Source organism: Zalophus californianus, chromosome 10 (assembly GCF_009762305.2).
Source record: "Zalophus californianus isolate mZalCal1 chromosome 10, mZalCal1.pri.v2, whole genome shotgun sequence".
Lineage (NCBI taxonomy): Eukaryota > Metazoa > Chordata > Mammalia > Carnivora > Otariidae > Zalophus > Zalophus californianus.
The window spans coordinates 34,184,283-34,202,860 of record NC_045604.1 but is presented as its reverse complement, the minus strand read 5'-3'; the positions used below and the strand labels follow the sequence as shown (position 1 = coordinate 34,202,860).

The window sequence follows — 18,578 nt, the reverse complement described above, 5'->3', positions numbered from 1 at the left end:
GGCCAACGCGAAGGCCACAAAACCCCAAGGAATGTTTGGCAAACAAAGTGCCAATGCAGCACCGGCCAGGCGGGAGGCAAACAGAGGCTGCTTGTTCGGGGATGATTTCCTTATTCAGAGAGGAGTCCAGTCCGGGGCGCCGGAATGAGCGCGGACGGAGATGGGGGAGCAGAGGGAAGAGGCGCTGCCCCACAGAGTCCAGGGTCCGAGACTCCCTGACTGCTCCCCACCCCCCCCCACCGTGTTCCTCGTGCCAGAGCGTCGGCAGCGGGACCACGAAGGGGCCGGCCGTCTCACGCGGGACCGCTGCGGTTTGCGTGGGAAGGGCGGGAATGGGCGGGAATGGGCCCTGCCCTCCAACAGGGCATGAGGCCCTCAGTGAGCGGTTCTGATGAAACTCTTCAACTCCTTCTGGAACGTGGGGGTTAATCCTTAGACTCGGAGTTCTGACATCATCTCTGTGCAACTGTCAGCTTTTCTGCAATTTCACACGCAGTCTTGTTTTCAGAACATGAAGCCCGTGTGTGTGTCTGTTGGCCGGACTCACACATGGGTGGACCTGCCAGGACAGCGTGTAGTTGTGCGGCCGAGATGTCCCAGATGCCCTTGGCTGTGGCCGGGACACCCGAAGCCCGAACTGGGGCGCTTGGAGCACAAGCCAGGAGGAGAGGGGTGGGAGGCCAGGTTTTGTCCGCAAGCCCTGTGGGGGTCCAGTGGTGGCTCCTTGGGGCTGACCGCTGCCTTGGCAGCCCTGTAACGAAACTGCCAGAGGAGGGAGCTGCACAGCCCCTGCTCAGTAGGGCCAGCGTAGTAGCTAGGATTCTCGTAGGGACACCAGGGTCTACCCAGAAAGAAAGGACATTATGAACTTAGTGTCAGTACTTGGGCTGTTCCCTGTGCCAAGTGAGGCAGCAGAAGAGAGAGATCCTGAATAGAACGTTCAAAGAGTTGAAAGGTTCTTTTTATTCATCAATGTATTCAATAAACATTAACTGAACACCTACTGGGTCCTGGTGGAGGGCTCATCTCATGCTACTTCCTGCTTCCCGACACACACACATGCACACGCGCGCGCACACACGCGCGCATACGCGCAAACACACACACACACCCCTTACACTGCCCCTGTCCTGCTGTGTCCTCAGACATCCCATGCTCCCTCTTCCCCTCTGCCTGGAACCTGTCCCCACACCCCACCCCCCTCCTTGTCTAGGTGAGTCCCACTCGTGTTTCAGATTACATTACACTCATTTCTTCCAAGGGACAGCGTCCCTGAGTCATCCTCAGGCCATGGCCATGCACGCTCCACACACAGGTCCTCCCACCCTACCTGGTCCTTGCCCACCCGAGCGTTTCTCACACCCGCTCATGCATTTACCAGGGAGGCCTCCAGCCTCTTCTGCACGCCAGGTCCCCCGCCAGGACTGTTATAAAGCATGTTGGGTCCTGTGTCTCCCCCTGCAGATGACGATGATGTCGCTAGAGGGCCCCGGCTCCTAGCACAGTGCCTGGCAGACTAGGCACTTGAACAATGGTGGCGAGTGAATGAATGAATGAATGAATGACGTTAAAATGCATGCCCCCCTCAAAAACTTCACAGCCCTTTTTCTCAAGGGGTTCACCATCTAATGAAGATCACTAAAGCAAACAGCGTGGGAGGCAGTAGCATGATACCCCCCCACCCTCGCTCAGTCTTCATTTCAGTGCTGCCACTCTGGGCCTCCTAGGTGTGCAAAGTCGTGAACACCACCACCCTGACCTGCCTGGCGCCCTCTCTGACCACGGACTACCGGCCCGGCCTGGACGCCGTGGAGCGGCCAGATGAGTTTGGCTTCGTCTTTAACAACGTCCAGTCCCTGCTCATTTACAACGACACTAAGTTCATCTACTACCCCAACCCAACCTTTGAACTGCTCAGCCCTACTGGAGTCTTGGATCAAAAGCCAGGATCCCCAATCATTCTGAAGGTAGGATGTGCAGAGTGTAGCCTGCCACGCACAGTGATGGCGACAGGCCCCCCACACCCCTGGCCCTTCCCTTCACCTTTGTGTGCACGCGGACTCGCAGAGCTACTAGCTCCCTGCCAAGGGGGATTGTTTATAGATATGGACTCACCCAGCCGTAGATCTCGCACTTGGGATTCTCGAGAAACCCTTTACTGTATTTCTGTTTGTTCTTGTGAGCTTTGGGACCCCAGGGTTCTGCAGTGCATCGGAAGTAAACATTTCCTTTTATTGTCCCTCCCCCGGCCACCATAACCGGCACACACGTTTCAAGAGGTCATGGTTCCCTGGTACGATCTGTCCACCTGTTTTGTTACTTCTGTTTATATCCCACCTGCCCTCCTCCAGATTTTCACTTGTTCGCCGTGTGGTCTCCCCTTCCTGTCTTCTTCCCCATCTCTTCCTGCCTTTCTTTCTCTCCTCCCATTTTCCCTTTGGCTCTCTAAATTGTGGCTGTTTGAAGTTTTCTCCCAAAAACTTCCCAGGAAGCCATCTATTGGCTTTTGCTTGGCTGCCCTTCTCCCACCTCTTTAATCTCTTTGGTAACAGGCAATTAACTTCTGCGCGCATGTGTCAATTATTTCTATTACGATTACTGTTATCTACAGGGCAAAAACCTCTGCCCTCCCGCTTCTGGAGGTGCCAAACTCAACTACACAGTGCTGATCGGAGAGACCCCATGTGCTGTCACCGTGTCCGAGACACAGCTCCTCTGCGAGCCTCCCAACCTCACGGGGCAGCACAAAGTCATGGTGAGTGAACCCCCTTCCTTTCCTGACTTCCTCCTCTCCTTGCTGTGCATGCCTGATCTGTCATAAAGTAAGGCTCCTTCATAGCTCCTTGTCACCATGTTCTGCACTGAAATGGGTAAAAGTGGAGAACGCGAGAAAAGGCAGGCAGATAATAAGCAGGAAGTTGTTTCATATCCAAGTCTGTTTTGTATGGTTGTGGTCTTTCATGCTCTTTCTGAAACCTAAGGATGCGATGGCATGCCAGCGCTCTACAGTGGCTGTGTGTGTGCAATGCACAGGTTCACGTGGGCGGGATAGTGTTCTCTCCTGGCTCGGTGAGTGTCGTCTCAGACAGCTTGCTGACCCTGCCAGCCATTGTCAGCATCGCGGCGGGCGGCAGCCTCCTCCTCATCATCGTCATCATCGTCCTCATTGCCTACAAGCGGAAGTCTCGAGAAAATGACCTCACTCTCAAGAGGCTCCAGATGCAGATGGACAACCTGGAGTCCCGCGTGGCCCTGGAGTGTAAGGAAGGTAAGTGGAAGCCCCTCCTTGCTTTCTGGCCCCATCTTTCTTCACCAGCCTTATGAATGCCTCCCTCCAGACAACTCATCTCTATTGCCATCCCTCCCACCCTAAGCCTCTGTTTGCCCAGAAACTCCCTTTGCCTTTAGAGCCAGAGAAGTCCTATTAAGAATGCCCCTGGGGGTGGGGGTGGCGAGGCACGTGGGTGGCTCAGTCGGTTAAGTGTCCCACTCTTGATTTCAGGTCTGGTCGTGATCTCAGGGTGGTGGGATCGAGCCCCACGTCGGGCTCTGTGCTGGGCATGGAGCCTGCTTAAGGTTCTCTCTCTCTCCCTCTCCCTCTCCCTCCACCCCTCTCTCCCTCTCTCTCTCAAAACATAAATAAATAAATAAATAAAAAGAGAATGCCCAAGGTGAGGCCCCAGACCTGCTCACCTTGTTCGGGTCCTTCCTGTGCCCTGACTCACCCCCAAGCTGGCCCCCTCTCTCTCCCTTTCAGGGCCTCTGTTTCCCCACAGAGCCAGGCGTGGCTCTCTCAGACCCTGTAGAGCCCCCCAGATAGGAGTCCAGCTCCCGTGTCCTCCGTAGCTGCCCTGGGAGCATGTGGAAGCCGCAGGAACAGCGGCAGGAGGGGCAGGCAGGGATCCCCCACCTGCCTGTGGCCTCAGCCTCCCCCAGGGCTAGTTTCCCACCAGCGCCACAGGCTGAGCGCTCCGAAAGCCGCCGCTTGCTGGTGTCCTTGGCTGTGGACGCACGAGGGAGTAGAGAATGTTCTCTTCCATCTCCCATGCAACCACAGCCTGGAGGTGACAGGTATCTCTGGCGTCCCCTCAGGCTGAGGACCCAGCAGGCTCTCTGAGTAAACATTTCAATAAGGAATCAAAACATTTCTCCTCTTGCTGCAAATGTCAGGATCAGGAACAAGGCCTCTGCTGGAATAAAGGGAAGCGCTGGGCTGGGGCAAGAAGGGGAAGGCTTCTCCTGGTGGCAGGGCAGGGGAGCATCTGGGAGACATGCCTGCCACCAGAGGGATACGCCCCAAGGCTGGGCTTGGTGTTCTTAGTGTCTCCTGCATGCGTGCGCACGTGTGTATGCATGTGTGTGTGTGTTAAGATATACGTAACATAAAATTTACCTTTTAAATTGGTTAACCTCACTGTCTCTACACCCCAGGGCTCTTCCTTCCTCCAATTCAGTAGCATTAAGTGCGTTCACATTGTTGTGCAACCGTCCCCACCATCCATCTCCAGAACTTTCTCATCCTCCGCAGCTGAAACTCTGTACTCATTAAACACAAACCCCCACAGCCCCTCCCCCACAGCGGCTGGCAACCACCATTCTACTCTCTGTCTCTATGAAGCTGACTACTCTAGAAGCCGCCTGTAGGTGGAATCATGCAGTGCGTGTTCTTTTGTGTCTGGTTTACTTCACTCGGCATCTTAAAGCTTCGTGCGTCAGAATCTCCTTCCTTTTTAAGGCTGAGTAATACTCCGTTGAATGTACGTACATGTCGTTTATCCATTTATCTGTCCATGGACAGATTTGGGTTGTTTCCACCTTTCAGTAGCGTGAATAATGTTGCTACGAACATGAGTATACAAATATCTAAGTCCCTGCTTTCAGGTCTCTTGCGTTGATACCTGGGAGTGGAGTTGCTGGGTCCTATGGTAACTCTGTGTTTATTTTTGAGGAACCACCAAATATGGTTTCCAGAGCAGCTGTACCAGTTTATAGCCCCGCCAGCAATGCACAAAATTTCCCATGTTTCCACACCCTCTCCAGTACTTGTCCATTTTTTCTTTTAAAAAAATGTTATTTATTTATTTATTTTAGAGAGCGTGTGTGCACATGAGCGGGAGGAGGGGTGGGGCAGAGGGAAAGGGAGAGAGAATCTCAGGCAGGCTCCCCGCTGAGCACAGAGCTCAACTCGGAGCTCAGTCTCAGGACCCTGAGATCATAATCCGGGCCGAAACCAAGAATCTGGTGCCTTGTCAACTGAGCCACCAAGGCGCCCCTCCATTTTTCTATAATAGCCATCCTAATGGGTGTGAAGTGGTATCTCGTGGTAGTTTTCATGTTCATTTTTGCCCAGGGTTTTTGCATCTTGATTGATACTCTTGCTTGGGAAAAAAAGGGGAGCAAAGCTGCCTGTTCTTGTCTTCACTTCATCCCCTTGGCCACTGCCTCTCAGCTGTTTCCGGAACCTGCAGGCTCATGCATGACCCAAATCATAGTGTTCTTCCCTTTTCTTTGTTTTAACTACAATTACAATACATAGAAAGACACGTCAGAATTATGCATCAGCATAGAAGAGGAAATAACATAGAAATCACCCAGATGCCCACCACCTATGAAAGGAGGCCTGGAGAGATCGCACCCCTCTGGAGACGCGTCCCTACAACGCTCCCTGTCTCTACACCCCAGGCCCACCCCTCCTTCACAAACGTCTTCTCCTGCCTTCCCCCTCCCCTGCGCGGGGTGCCCTCCTGAGCCTCCTTGTCTCCCTGCACTTGCATAGCTTTTGCTGAGCTCCAGACAGACATCAATGAGCTGACCAGTGACCTGGACCGCTCGGGAATCCCCTACCTGGATTACCGCACCTATGCTATGCGAGTTCTGTTCCCTGGCATTGAGGACCATCCCGTGCTGCGGGAGCTGGAGGTAATGCCTGCCACCTTCCCCGAGTCAGCCAGCCGGAGCGCGGGGCCTGGGTGTCCGGGGAAATGCAGATGGGGCCCAACAGCTCAGAGGAGGGTCAGGAGGGATGAGGAGAAACAGCTGGGAACAGCATCACCACAACGGGCAGATCACGGCCAAGGGGGGCATGCCGTCTCTTTGGGATGATTCCAGGGGAAGGCTCATTGTCATTTTTTAATTAATGACTAAATTAATTGACTAAGATCCTGCCATATTCTCAAATGGATTTAAGGTGGCTTACAGAAAGGACATATGATTCTGGGAGGCTTGTTTATTCACGTGTTGGTTTGTTTTACTGAAGATAATAAATCAGGGCAGATAGGATTAAATGGAGACTAGTAAACCAAGCAAGTCTGATGGAGTATCTCCTACTGACTCCCTGGAAGAATCAGATGGACGGCGTCCCCTCAGAGGGCTCTGCCTGGAGCCAGGCCCCCCAACCCAGTGGATGGGCGGAGCAGACCAGAGACTTCAGAGACCAGCCATTCCTGGGCGGGGTGGGGGGGGTGGGGGGGGGTGGGGGGGTGGGGGGGGTGGTTGTAGCCAGGCGGTCGGAGAGTCCTGTTGCTCTCGCCAGAAGACCCTCAGTGCCAGCCCGGACGGGGAGGCGGGAGGCTGTCCTCTGAGGGCGCGCCCCTCCCGCCCACCCCAGGTACAGGGGAACGGGCAGCAGCACGTGGAGAAGGCCCTGAAGCTCTTCGCCCAGCTCATCAACAACAAGGTGTTCCTGCTGACCTTCATCCGCACCCTAGAGCTCCAGCGCAGCTTCTCCATGCGCGACCGTGGCAACGTGGCCTCGCTCATCATGACGGGCCTGCAGGGCCGCCTGGAGTATGCCACCGATGTCCTCAAGCAGCTGCTCTCGGACCTCATCGAGAAGAACCTGGAGAACAAGAACCACCCGAAGCTGCTGCTGCGGAGGTCGGCCCTGCGGCCGGGGGCGGGGAGGGCGGCGGGTGTCCCGGGCTGGCCGGCAGGGCCTAGCTGGAGCAGCACGACAGGCTCCCCACCCCCAGATGAGACCCCACGCACCATGTCCTGAGCCCGCGCGCCGCCCCTCACAGCACGGAGCCTGAGCTCCCCAGGGCCCCTGGCGGCCGTGTCCGCCGCTGCTCAGCCTGATGGAGGAGACCGGGCTTCCGCTCGAGCCCCAGCTCGGCCACCTGCTAGCGGTGTGCTCCCGGGCCCGTGACGTGGCCTCTCTGCTCTTTAGCTTCCCCACCGACGAAATGGCAGCAGGAACACTGTCTCCCAGTCTCCCTCCCTCCCTCCCAGGGCCTATAGCGCCGCGCTGCCCAACACGGTAGCCACCTGTGGCTATGAACTAAAATGACATAAAATGTAACGTTCAGTTCTTGGTCGTGCCAGCCGCGTGCCGAGGGCTCAGTCACCACGCGCTGGCCACCATATTGGACAGCGCACTTAGAGAACATTTCCTTCTCGGCGGGCTGGAGATTTGGTGTGGCCTATCCCTTCTGCGCCCAGTTTCCAGGATCTGAATCACCAGCAGCCAGCACATGCCTTCTCCCCAGGTGCCATTTTTCCTGGCAGGAGAGAAGGCTGGAGACCTTGGCATCCATTCCCTGAGCCCACCCTCCCTGGAGGCCCCAGGGAGCTGAGCAGAGCTCTGGACCTCCTCTGGTAGCAGGGGTTGGAATGTGCCTCCTCCATTTCTCCACCCCCCTCTTTAGCCTGCTCCTAGCTGAGGTCTCAGGCTTCCAGACCCACGTGGGGTGAAGAGGGAGGAAGAATGTCTTTGTTTCATGAGCACTGAGCCCCCATCCTGCCAATCTGAGCATTAGAAACTCTCATTAAGAACTGTTGTATTTAAATTAGAGCTAATCTCAGGCACAATGCAGAAGAGGGTGCTGGGAGGGGCCAGGGGACAAAGCTACAATTTCTTCTGCCATTGTCACTCTCCCCCAGGCCCAGACTGCTGAGCAGCCCTGGCAAATGCCTGGGATTTACTGCAACCAGAGGGTATAATTTGCACCATGTGTGGGGTGTTAAAATACTCGGCATCCCCATTACTGAGGGTCTGTCACAGCGGCTTTGTTCCTGAGTCCCCAGATCTGCAGCCCAGGATAGGGGGTGGGGAGGGCTGGTGTTTGCAGAAGCAGATCCCCTGTCTGCTAAGCACTCATGTCCCCTGCTCTCCCCCTGAGCGGCTGGGGATCCATGACCCCACACGACAGCAAGAATGACAGCCAAGACTTACAGAATAGTGCTTACTGGGGGCCAGATGCTATTCTGAGCACTTTACATATATGTTAACTCATCCAATTCTGACAACAGCCCTGAGGGATAGACACTATTATCATTGTCCCCATTTAGAGATGGGGAAAATGAACCCAGAGGGATGAAATGACTTGCCCAATGTCCCACAGCCAGTATGTGGCAGAGTCAGGATTGGAATTCAGGCAGTCTGATTCTGAGAGGTTGGAGGGGCACGTACCAGGGACCTCCTGGGTATGAAAATGGAGTATTCAGGCATGCAAGGAATCCCAAAGGGACAGAGAAACACTGTTTCTCATCCTGAGGCCAGCAGGAAGTAGGAAGAACTAGAAATTGATAGCCCTGTGGAAATGGGGTCCTTGGTGCCTTCATCTGCAGACCCGGAGCACCAGTTCATTTCCACAAGGAATTGAGGCCCAGGAAGAAAAAGCCTCTGGCCCAAGGTCACACTTTCAACTCTGGTGTTCTGGCTCCCAGCTCTGTGCCCTTTGATGCCCTGTTGCTCTCTTGGACCACAGTGCACACAAGCCAGACCCCCTCTCCGAGACCCCTCCATAAAGGACTGCCCCTCACATCCCTTCTCCCTCCCCAGGACAGAGTCTGTAGCTGAGAAGATGCTGACCAACTGGTTTGCCTTCCTCCTGCACAAGTTCCTGAAGGTGAGAGTGGGAGCGAGCAGGGGCCTAGAGTTGAGAGCAAGACGAGGGACTGCTGCCCCAAGCCTGGCCATCAGGCCTGCATGGGCACCCCTCGGGAATAGGAAGCTGCCCGGCTGGGGTGCTCCAAAGCAAGGCGGGCCTAGGAGCCTGGCCGGGAGAGGGGGAGGAGGAGACGGGTGCCAGCCCACCCCTTGTGCCCTGCCTGTGCCCACAGGAGTGCGCGGGGGAGCCCCTCTTCATGCTCTACTGCGCCATCAAGCAGCAGATGGAGAAGGGCCCCATCGACGCCATCACGGGTGAGGCCCGCTACTCTCTGAGTGAAGACAAGCTCATCCGGCAGCAGATCGAGTACAAGACCCTGGTGAGGAGGCAGGGAACTCAGGGGACTCGGCAGACCTCCTGCCTTTGCTTCATACACAAAGCTAATCCGAGTGGTCAACAAAGAGGCTGGGAAACAGCATGGGAGCGAGTCTAAAGGCTATGCTAAGTGTTCCAAGAGCGGGGCATACATGCCTGGGTTCCCCCTCCCCATCTCACTGGGTGGGCCCAAAGAGCTCTGTCTGCCTCAGTTTACCCTAGATGCTTGCTATGGCCAGGGGCAGAGCACCCTCCATTAGGTATGGGGAAATTAGCATTGTGGGGAAGAAGATGAATTTGCTAGTTCCTAATACAGAGGCTTTGGGAAGTGGGTGGTCAGCCCTTGATACACCTGGAGCCATCTCTAAACCCCTGGGACCCCTGGTCCCAGGATTCCAGTCGCCCCCAAGCCAACCAGGGGCTAGAAAGCGGAGTCTCAGTTCTTTGAGAAGCATAGGCATGACTCAGGTTGTCATTTGGCAGATGGCAGGAAAGCAAGAGATACTGAGGCACGGCCATTTCTCCTGTGAGGAGGATAAGCCTTGGAAAGAGATTCCAGGGCCTTGCTCCCTCTCCCTCAAGCAGCCCCTCAAACTCCCATCCCGCTCCCCCTCTATCATCCTTGTAGATCCTGAACTGCGTCAACCCCGACAACGAGAACAGTCCAGAGATCCCAGTGAAGGTGTTAAACTGTGACACCATCACACAGGTCAAGGAGAAGATCCTCGATGCTGTCTATAAGAACGTGCCCTACTCCCAGCGGCCAAGGGCCGTTGACATGGACTTGGGTAAGAGGCCTGGCCTTGGAGTATGGGGGGCATGGGGTTGAAAAGTGGCTTCCGGGAGGGCATTTGGGCGATGGGATGGGATGGGATGGGGTGAGAAAAATGGGAAGCCCCTTCCTGCCCAGGCCCCTCCTGGGGGCATGACTAGGTCCTGCCCAGGTGAGGGACCACAGGAAGTACTTCTCTTGGGACATTGCCTGCCCACACTTCTCCCCAGCTCTCTTGACCCCATGGAGCCCTGGACGTCTCTAAGCACTATGGGTGGCACCAGCTTGGAGCTGGCGTTGCCAGGTCGCTAGAGGAGGCGGGACCGGGTGACCCTGACTCCCAGCCCCTCCCCCCCCGCCCACTCACACTACTACCTGCACCACCCCCTCCACCCAGAGTGGCGGCAAGGCCGGATCGCCCGGGTCGTGCTGCAAGACGAGGACATCACTACCAAGATTGAGGGCGACTGGAAGCGGCTGAACACGCTGATGCATTATCAGGTGAGGGCAGGGGCTTTGCACCACGACCTTTGACTCCCCAGATTGTTCCCTTCACTCCAGGGTTTGCTCTCAAGCCCTTGGAAGCCATCTCCCCTTGCCTCCTCCCTCTGAATCTAAATCGGAGATTCTCAGGCATGGTTACCCATTAGAATCACTAGGACACTTGTTAAAAACATGAGTGCCCATGGGGCGCCAGGGTGGCTCAGTCGTTAAGCGTTGCCTTCGGTTCAGGTCATGATCCCAGGGTCCTGGGGCTGCATCAGGGCTCTCTGCTCAGCAGGGAGCCTGCTTCTCCCTCTGCCTGCCGCTCCCCCTGCTTGTGCTCGCTCTCTCTCTCTCTCTCTCTCCAGCTTGCTCTCTTTCTCAAATAAATAAATAAAATCTTAAAAAAAAAAAAAAAAAAAACCATGAACGCCCAGACTCTACCCCGAGAAACTGATTTAACTGGTCTGGGTAGGTCGAGGCACTTCTCTCCTGTGTACCTTCCATGTCCACAGAAAAATTGCATGTTGTGAGGTCCTCCGTAAGGTCATTGACCATAGGGATCTGTGGCTTTCTGTCCTCAGCATCTTACCGACACACCTTCCGCTACTCACCTGCCATAGAGCTGGGGATTGGATAGATTTGTCTTCAGCTCTTGCATTCTGCCACTTACTAGCTGGTGTCCTTGGTGAAATTAAGTTCTCTCCCTTCTCATCTGTAAAATGGAGTTCAAAGTGATCCCCGCCCCATAAAGTCGTGTGGAATAGATTCAGGACAGGAGAGAAAGTGTTCAGCACATTGGCAGAGGCACTGAATGAATGACCAAAAAAAAAAAAAAAAAAAAAGAATTCCAGCAAAAGAACAAAAGATCTAGGAGGGATCTGTTCCCACCTCCCCCTCCCTCCCGTGGTGACTACTCATGGCTGGGGGTCTCTGTAAGATTAAGCACAGGTAGGCTGGCTGGGATTCGGTGAAAATACTAAAATAGAAGCTGGAAATGAGAGACACTGAGGGAAATTAAACCAACCATAAGAAGCGCCTCAGGCTGCAAGACCCTACGGGATTGCCTGATTAGTAACATCCTCCTCTGTCCTGGCCTCACACGGGGAGGGGACGGGGGGCTTGGCAGGCTGGACTGGCGAGCATGGAGTTGCCATGGACCAGGCCACCGGGGGTCCAATAGGAGCTGGCTGGGAGGCTCTGAGGTACAGAGGAAGCTGGTGGGGGGCACTGGGGCAGCCCCAGAAACCTCCCTCTCCAGGCTCCATCCTCCTCGCCGCCCCCCAACCCTGACTGCACCCAGCCCCAGATGGACTGAGTGTGGTGTCTGAGAAGAGTTCAAGGCTTTGCCAGCCATATTTTAACCCCTGCTTCTCCACTCACTGGTGGGGTGACTTTAACCTCCTGCAAACTTGGGCTCCTCATCTGCAAGGTGACATCTGGCTTGTGAAGGTGGTGGGGAGAATTAGAAATAGCAGGTGTTGAGGTACATAGGATGCAGACTTGCCCCCAGGGTAGTTAGAGCCCCCTGCCCCCCCCCCCCCCCCCCCCCCCCGCCGTTGATTCCACCCCACCCGCTTCACACAGCGCTTAGTGCATCCTGGAGAACACTTGTAATGAACCAGTTTGAGCCGAAGAAGAAAGCACAAAAGAGAATAGCACTGTGCCTTCGAATCAGAAGTTTCTCAAGGGCAGGAGGGAGGCCTTTCTTTTCTGTCTGTGATGCCCTAACGCTTATTACTGGGCTGTCCATCCTAAGGCTCCCAATCAGAATGGAATATTCTGCTCTTCCAGTGCTCATCATACAAAGCACTTTCAATTCCCCAATGTCATTTCTCATTCATGTATTCATTCATTCCTCAAATATTTACTGAGCTTTCCCGAGTGCAAGGTACTTCCCACATGCTAGCCCTGAGTGACAGGGAACAACAGGGATTATTCTTCCCTTTGGGGGACAGTGATGACGGTGATGCTCATAATAACAACACTGATACCAGCACTCACTGAATGCCCACTGGGTGCCAGGCACTGCTGTCAGCCTTCCTGTGTCCTGACTCCTCTGAGCCTCACGACAAACCTAGATGCTCTTATTATCCCCATCAACAAATGAAATAACAGAGACGCAGAGAGGTTAACTGACTTCGCTGAGGTCCCGTAGCTAGTAAGTGGCAGAGCCGAAGTCTGACCCAGCCAGGCAGCCTGACCATGGATTTGCACCACCTGTCGGTCAAGAGAAAGAAGGGCTAGGACTGAAGACAAGAGAGATTTAGTGATTTAGTGACAAGACCCGGAATTGGGTTGAACTGTGGTCATTCGAGTCACCTTGTGAATCCTCCAGGTGACAACAAACCATACATGAAGAATGTAATCTGTTCTTCCTGGGAGTATCATCCCCTGCCCCTGTCAGGCTTTCAGAGAATTATTTCTAGGCTGTCAGTGGCAAGGAGAGTTCCTGAAAGACAGAAGTGGAGAGGCGCCCCCCGCTCAGTTCCAGAGCTGGAGCGGATGGTGCGGACCACTGGCGGTCCAGGGAACTGCCCCGGCTGCGGAGCGATGCAGCCTGGGCCCCTTCCACGCGCCCACAAGAGCCCAGGGCCCTGCAGCTTTCTCCCACCAAGTCAAAGCACTGCCCCCTGGTGACCCTCCTTGGAGTCAAAGGTCCTGGAAGCCCCTACAGGAGAAAATCTGCATAATCTTAATTAACAAAGAGATGTTAAAAAACTTCCTGGGCTCCCTCAGATTTATAGGGAGGGTAAAATTAAACACCACTGCTAAAACCGGCTATCATGGAATCTCGTTAGCACTAATGTTCATTTATAGTTTGACTTCCCAACATTTAATTCTTTTTTGGTGGGAGAGAGGGACTGACAATTTAAGACCCAGAAAGATGGTTTTACGACTGGTGCAGCTATAAATCAAACTTATAAAGTTCATAAAAATTGTTAAAATAAAAAATGGTTTAATAGGAATGTTTTATGGCCCATAACATTATTATAGCTATTTTATTCCCTCTGCGTTAGGGGTTTAATTGGATCGCCACAATTCTGGGGATTCTCCATTTTTATTGGATGGAGGGTAATCTTAAAACAAAATGGCCCCAAATGTCTTCAGTATGGCTCCTCATTTATCAGCCCTTTCCCTCCAGGCTGGGTGCTGAGCCTGGGCGCCTCACAGAGGACAGGGCAACACGCCGTCTTTCCCTCTGACTCCCCAAGAGCAGCTGCTCTGTTGGGGAAACTCCTCAAGGTGGCCCGAGCGTTATAGGACCCAGGCCAGAAAGAAATCAGAGCCAAAAGGGAAAGTGGGCTTCAGACCAGTATGACTTGAAATAAAATCCCAAATTAGGATATAAGGCGGAGAACATGTGCTCTGGAGCCGAGACAGACCGGGCTACAAATATTGGTTGTACCATGTAGTCTCTGTGTGACTTGGAAGACTGTGCTTTGCCCCTCTTGGCTTCAGTTTCCTCACCTGTAAAATGGGAGTAACTGTACAAATGCACAGGTTGAAGGGAGGCTGGGTCTAGCCCTGGCTGTCCAGTAGGAAGATAATGCAAACCACACGTGTAACTTAAAATGTTTTACTAGCCACATTTAAAAAGTAAAAACAACCCGATGAAATTCGTGTTAACAATGTATTTTATCTAACCTAGTTGATTCTAAAATAATTACCATTTCAACATGGAATCAACAGAAGAATTATTAATGAGATCATTTGTGTCATTCTATCCAGGCTAAGTCACTGAAACCCAGTTTGTATTACACGTTTACAGCATAATAGTTCATGTTACAGTTAGTGGGTTGTAGTTTAGACACTGACAACACAGACTGGCTGAATTTCAAGCGCGCCATCGGCACAGGTGGCCAGTAACTACCACATCGGACATCCTGGCGAGTAGCAACCATATTATTTTTAGTGTTCCTGAACTCCTTGTGCTCTACCCCATACCCATGTCATTACCTTCTAGAAGTACTTGACAGTTGCATTTCCTGGTTCACCCACACTGTACCTTTGGCACCCTTCTCAGGTGTCAGACAGATCGGTGGTGGCTCTGGTCCCCAAACAGACGTCCTCCTACAACATCCCAGCCTCTGCCAGCATCTCGCGGACACCCATCGGCAGATACGGTGAGGACCAGGAAGGTAGCCTGGGCAGCTTGGAGGCAGCTTCCGTGACCTCCCGGGGACCCCTCACAGTCCCCCGCGACAGCAAGCAGCCCTTGCAGCTGCCCTCCGCCAATCAAGGACTGTGGTGCATTTGCTTCCCCTCCTCCCGAGAGCAGTCATTCCCAGAGCGGCCGAGACCTCAGAGCTGCGGGAACGGATGCACTGTGCGCCCTTCCTTTGACAGCCCCCACCTGGTGAAGGAGTGCGAGGGGCCTGGAATTAGGGAGGCATGTGGATGGGGGTTCCTACTTGCCAGTCCCTGTTTTTTACCTGTTGTTCTGGCTGAGTTGTTAATGGTCCCCCTTTACTCTCAAAAGTGTCCCAATTGGGGCAGTAGATGGGCCATCCTAGCCTACCCACCCCGAGGGTGCGAGGGCCCCCAGTGCCCGCTGGGCAACGAGGTGACCATGCTTCACTCTCTCTTGCTCCAGTTCCTCTGCTTTCGTGTTTGCAATAAGGCTTTGGGCAGTCCAGCTAAAGGACACCTCAGGACTGGGCCCCGCCGCTCCAAAAATGGCTTAGGCAAGTCCATACCCTAGGCCCCAAGTAAGAAGGACCCGTTAACTCCCAAGAGGGGGCATTATAGCTTATAGCTTCTCGGCACCCAGATTTTTCATCAAAGCCCCTATGAAAATATTCAGCTGCCATTTTACCTATTGATTATTCTCTGCTGTGGAAGCATCGGGGGGGGGGGGGGTCCCAAATTCTCAAGGCTCTCTCCAGCTCACAGAATTTCTAAATCTTCTTTTTAAAGAAAAGGCTTCAGGCTCCTCTGTCCTCATGCCAACCGAGGATCGAAAATAACCCACCGTATATGAGGTCCCAGGGGTCCTCTTCCAACTGAAACTAGTTTATTCTGAGTGAGTGCAGTAGGCGGGCAAAGATTCTAGAAGGATTCTACAAGCAAGGATGGTGAAATCAGTGTCTTATGAGCCTCCGCTGCCCCCTTCTCCTCAGACTCCTCCTTCAGGTACACAGGCAGCCCCGACAGCCTGCGGTCCCGAGCCCCAATGATCACCCCAGACCTGGAGAGCGGGGTTAAGGTGTGGCATCTGGTGAAGAACCATGACCATGGGGACCAGAAGGAGGGTGACCGGGGCAGCAAGATGGTGTCTGAGATCTACTTGACCCGACTACTGGCCACCAAGGTAACTCCTGCTCTGCCCAGCCTGGGGAGGGCTCCTTAGAGGGGTATGTCCTGCCCATCCTCCACCCCCACCCCCCAGCCTAAGGATGTCATGGAGTCTGTCCTTTAAGGGGACCCATTCAGATGAGTAGGTCCAGGTCCCAGAGCAGGCTTTCCAGAGGATCAGGCCACTGTTGTTCTCTACCTTTTGGCAAAAATTGCAATAGCATCATTGCCCCTGGCCCACCCCTCAAGACCACCATTACTCTTCAGAGGAGCTGCTCTCATCTCTGGGTCCCTGTACCTTTTAGGAAAATGTTGGGGTTTTCTTACTGATGTTAGCTGGACAGATAGGCCAGCCTCCACCGTCGAGGGCTTTTCCACCCACTTTCTGGCCACAGTGAGAGAGAAAACACAAAGGCCAGGTCCTGCCAGTAATCGGAGAGAAGGCTCCCCCTTCCCTGCCCCATCCCATCGGCCCCCAAATGCTGATGGAGGTGAGGTAGTCACAGTGCTGGAAGCTAAGATCTAAAGCTGTCTTCCAGCTTCCCAAGCAGAGGACAACTGTGCCTGTAAGCATGGCAATCATATGGCCCATCTTTGCCAGCAGAGGTCAGATTTCAAATACTCTCCCCCACTGACCCCACAAAAATGCTGCTGAAATTCTCCCACAGTGGCATCCAGATTACAGCTCTGACTTGCTCCCCAAAGGGACATAGAAATACACCCTCAGACCATATGTCTTAAATTTTGCTTTTCCTAATATGCTAATAAGAGACCAACAGAGCCACCAGAAAAGGCTGGATGTGTTCTGAACCTTCAGAAGTGTGTCCCTTGAACCTGTAGCCTGGGGGACCCAGGGCCAGCCTTGTTCCTGCCCAGAGACCCTCCAGGGCCCTGTGGGTGGGGGCTGAGCCTGGGTATTCTTGGATCTGGACCCTTCACCAGCAGCACCCAGGCCACGAATATGGCAAACCTCTTCACCAGGAGGCTCAGGGTCCTCCAGCTTGTTCTTCAGACATGCTGTCATCCCAGCACGCGCCCACCAGTCCCCGTGGGCAGCCGGGGCTCAGAGCCCTCACTGTCTTCCTGCCCCACACCCTGAGCCCGGTCCCGCCTGGCGCGGACACAGGCATAGATGGGGCACGTGGCTGCAGGTTGAAGGAGAGATTCTTCCCAGGAATCTGCAGCCTCTTCAGTCCCTCCCATCTCCCCGACACCCCCACGGCCCCCTCCCCACCCCCACCGCGCTGTCTGCACAGCCTGGCGCCGCCAACAAATTTCCAAGGCAGGATCAGTCCAAGGCACCATCTGGTCTGCCCGTCTGCTGCCTGCACCCCCACCTCCCCCTCACGCTGTCCCCCCCCCACCCCGTCCCTCCCCCAGGGCACCCTGCAGAAGTTCGTGGACGACTTGTTTGAGACCTTGTTCAGCACGGTGCACCGGGGCAGCGCTCTCCCCCTGGCCATCAAGTACATGTTTGACTTCCTGGATGAGCAGGCAGACAGACACAGCATCCACGACACAGATGTGCGGCACACCTGGAAAAGCAACTGGTAACCCCTTGGGGAGCCCAGGGGGCCTAGCTACAGCCTGGAGAGGCCACAAGCTGTGGGAGGTGGGGCCGGCAGGGACCAGAGGGATGGGGGAGCCCTTTCGTCGCGGTGGCTGGGTAATCCGAGGCTCCTAGAACAAACAGCGCACATATGCTCTGCAGAGCCAACGTCGTCCCCGGGCTGTGGGCGCCAAGCGGGGCCTGCCTGGCTGAGGGCCCGGCACCAGGACACGGGCTTGAGCTCTGCCCTTTCCGGTTGAGAGGCTTTCCCAGGCAGCACTTCCTCCCTGACTCTGAGACCTCTGGTTCTCAAGAAGGGTTGCTGGAGGAACCCGAGGAGCCACACTGGAGACAGCTAGTTGCAGAGCTTCAAAGCCAGGTAGCGTCAGGCATTCTGGGCAAAGCAGAGCCGAAGACACCTCCTCCTGAGAAGGGGAAGCCCTGAACGGAACGTAGACCCCTGGGGAGAGAGCTTGCACTTGATGCAGACTTGAGCCCACCAACCAGGAGGATGTCATGGCAACCTTGATTCCTTAAGGCCAAGTTATGACCCCGGCGCCATGGGTTTCGGGAAGCAGCAGGAGGGATATGTCCTTTAGGCATGACTCTCCTCCCTAAGGTAACCCCCACGGCCACACACAGCAGTGGGAGAAAGGGCTCCTACAGGCCCCCAGCAGACGACTTCTCTCCTGGGTTTGAGCTCTAGACCACAGACTGAGCTGAGGACTGGCTTTCAGGTCAGACAGGGCCTGGCCCAGAGCCGGAGTCAAAAACGTCCCTCCAGGCAAGAGCCCAGAGAGAGGAGGCATTTGGGTTGGGCAGGCAGCCCACACAGCTGTCTGGAGTCAGCGATCTCCTCAGAAAACAGAGCCGACACAGATGGGCCCCGGCTGTTATTTGGGAATCAAAAAATCCTAGCAACCAGCAAAACACTTTGGAAAAACCCAACCCCAAACCCATATAATCCTTTCTTCTCTGAGATGCTGTGGTTGCTAGCCCTGTGGAGTCTGCAGCTTTGATCACAGGGTAGTGAAATGGGGAAGATTCTGGTGGTCGCGGGTGAGGAGCCCACAGCGCACTTCGCCGGGGCAGGCCTTGCGTCTGCATTCCCAGGGGCAGGGCTATGGCTGTCTCCTTTGCTTTGGAAGACTCCCCAGCCCAGTGTTGGAAGTGTGCAATCTCACGGAGATGAAGAGAAAGTTCTGGATCCTCCCCATCTCGCTGCCTTCTGTTGCTAGATAGGCCCAGGTCATAGAAATGCCCTACCCTG

At 54.6% G+C, this 18,578-nt stretch overlaps 1 protein-coding gene across 2 annotated transcripts in view; it reads left to right on the top strand.

The window, feature by feature from the left end:
• PLXNA2 (plexin A2) overlaps window positions 1-18,578 on the top strand; it is a 205,508-nt gene that overhangs the window by 183,328 nt on the left and 3,602 nt on the right. For both annotated transcript variants that reach the window (XM_035722087.1, XM_035722088.1), the window contains exons 18-29: window positions 1,728-1,967; window positions 2,612-2,755; window positions 3,034-3,268; window positions 5,777-5,919; window positions 6,608-6,876; window positions 8,783-8,849; window positions 9,064-9,210; window positions 9,835-9,994; window positions 10,376-10,479; window positions 14,489-14,588; window positions 15,585-15,775; window positions 17,140-17,309. In XM_035722087.1, the coding sequence (XP_035577980.1) occupies window positions 1,728-1,967; window positions 2,612-2,755; window positions 3,034-3,268; window positions 5,777-5,919; window positions 6,608-6,876; window positions 8,783-8,849; window positions 9,064-9,210; window positions 9,835-9,994; window positions 10,376-10,479; window positions 14,489-14,588; window positions 15,585-15,775; window positions 17,140-17,309 (1,970 nt within the window). The remainder of the gene's footprint in view (window positions 1-1,727; window positions 1,968-2,611; window positions 2,756-3,033; window positions 3,269-5,776; window positions 5,920-6,607; window positions 6,877-8,782; window positions 8,850-9,063; window positions 9,211-9,834; window positions 9,995-10,375; window positions 10,480-14,488; window positions 14,589-15,584; window positions 15,776-17,139; window positions 17,310-18,578) is intronic.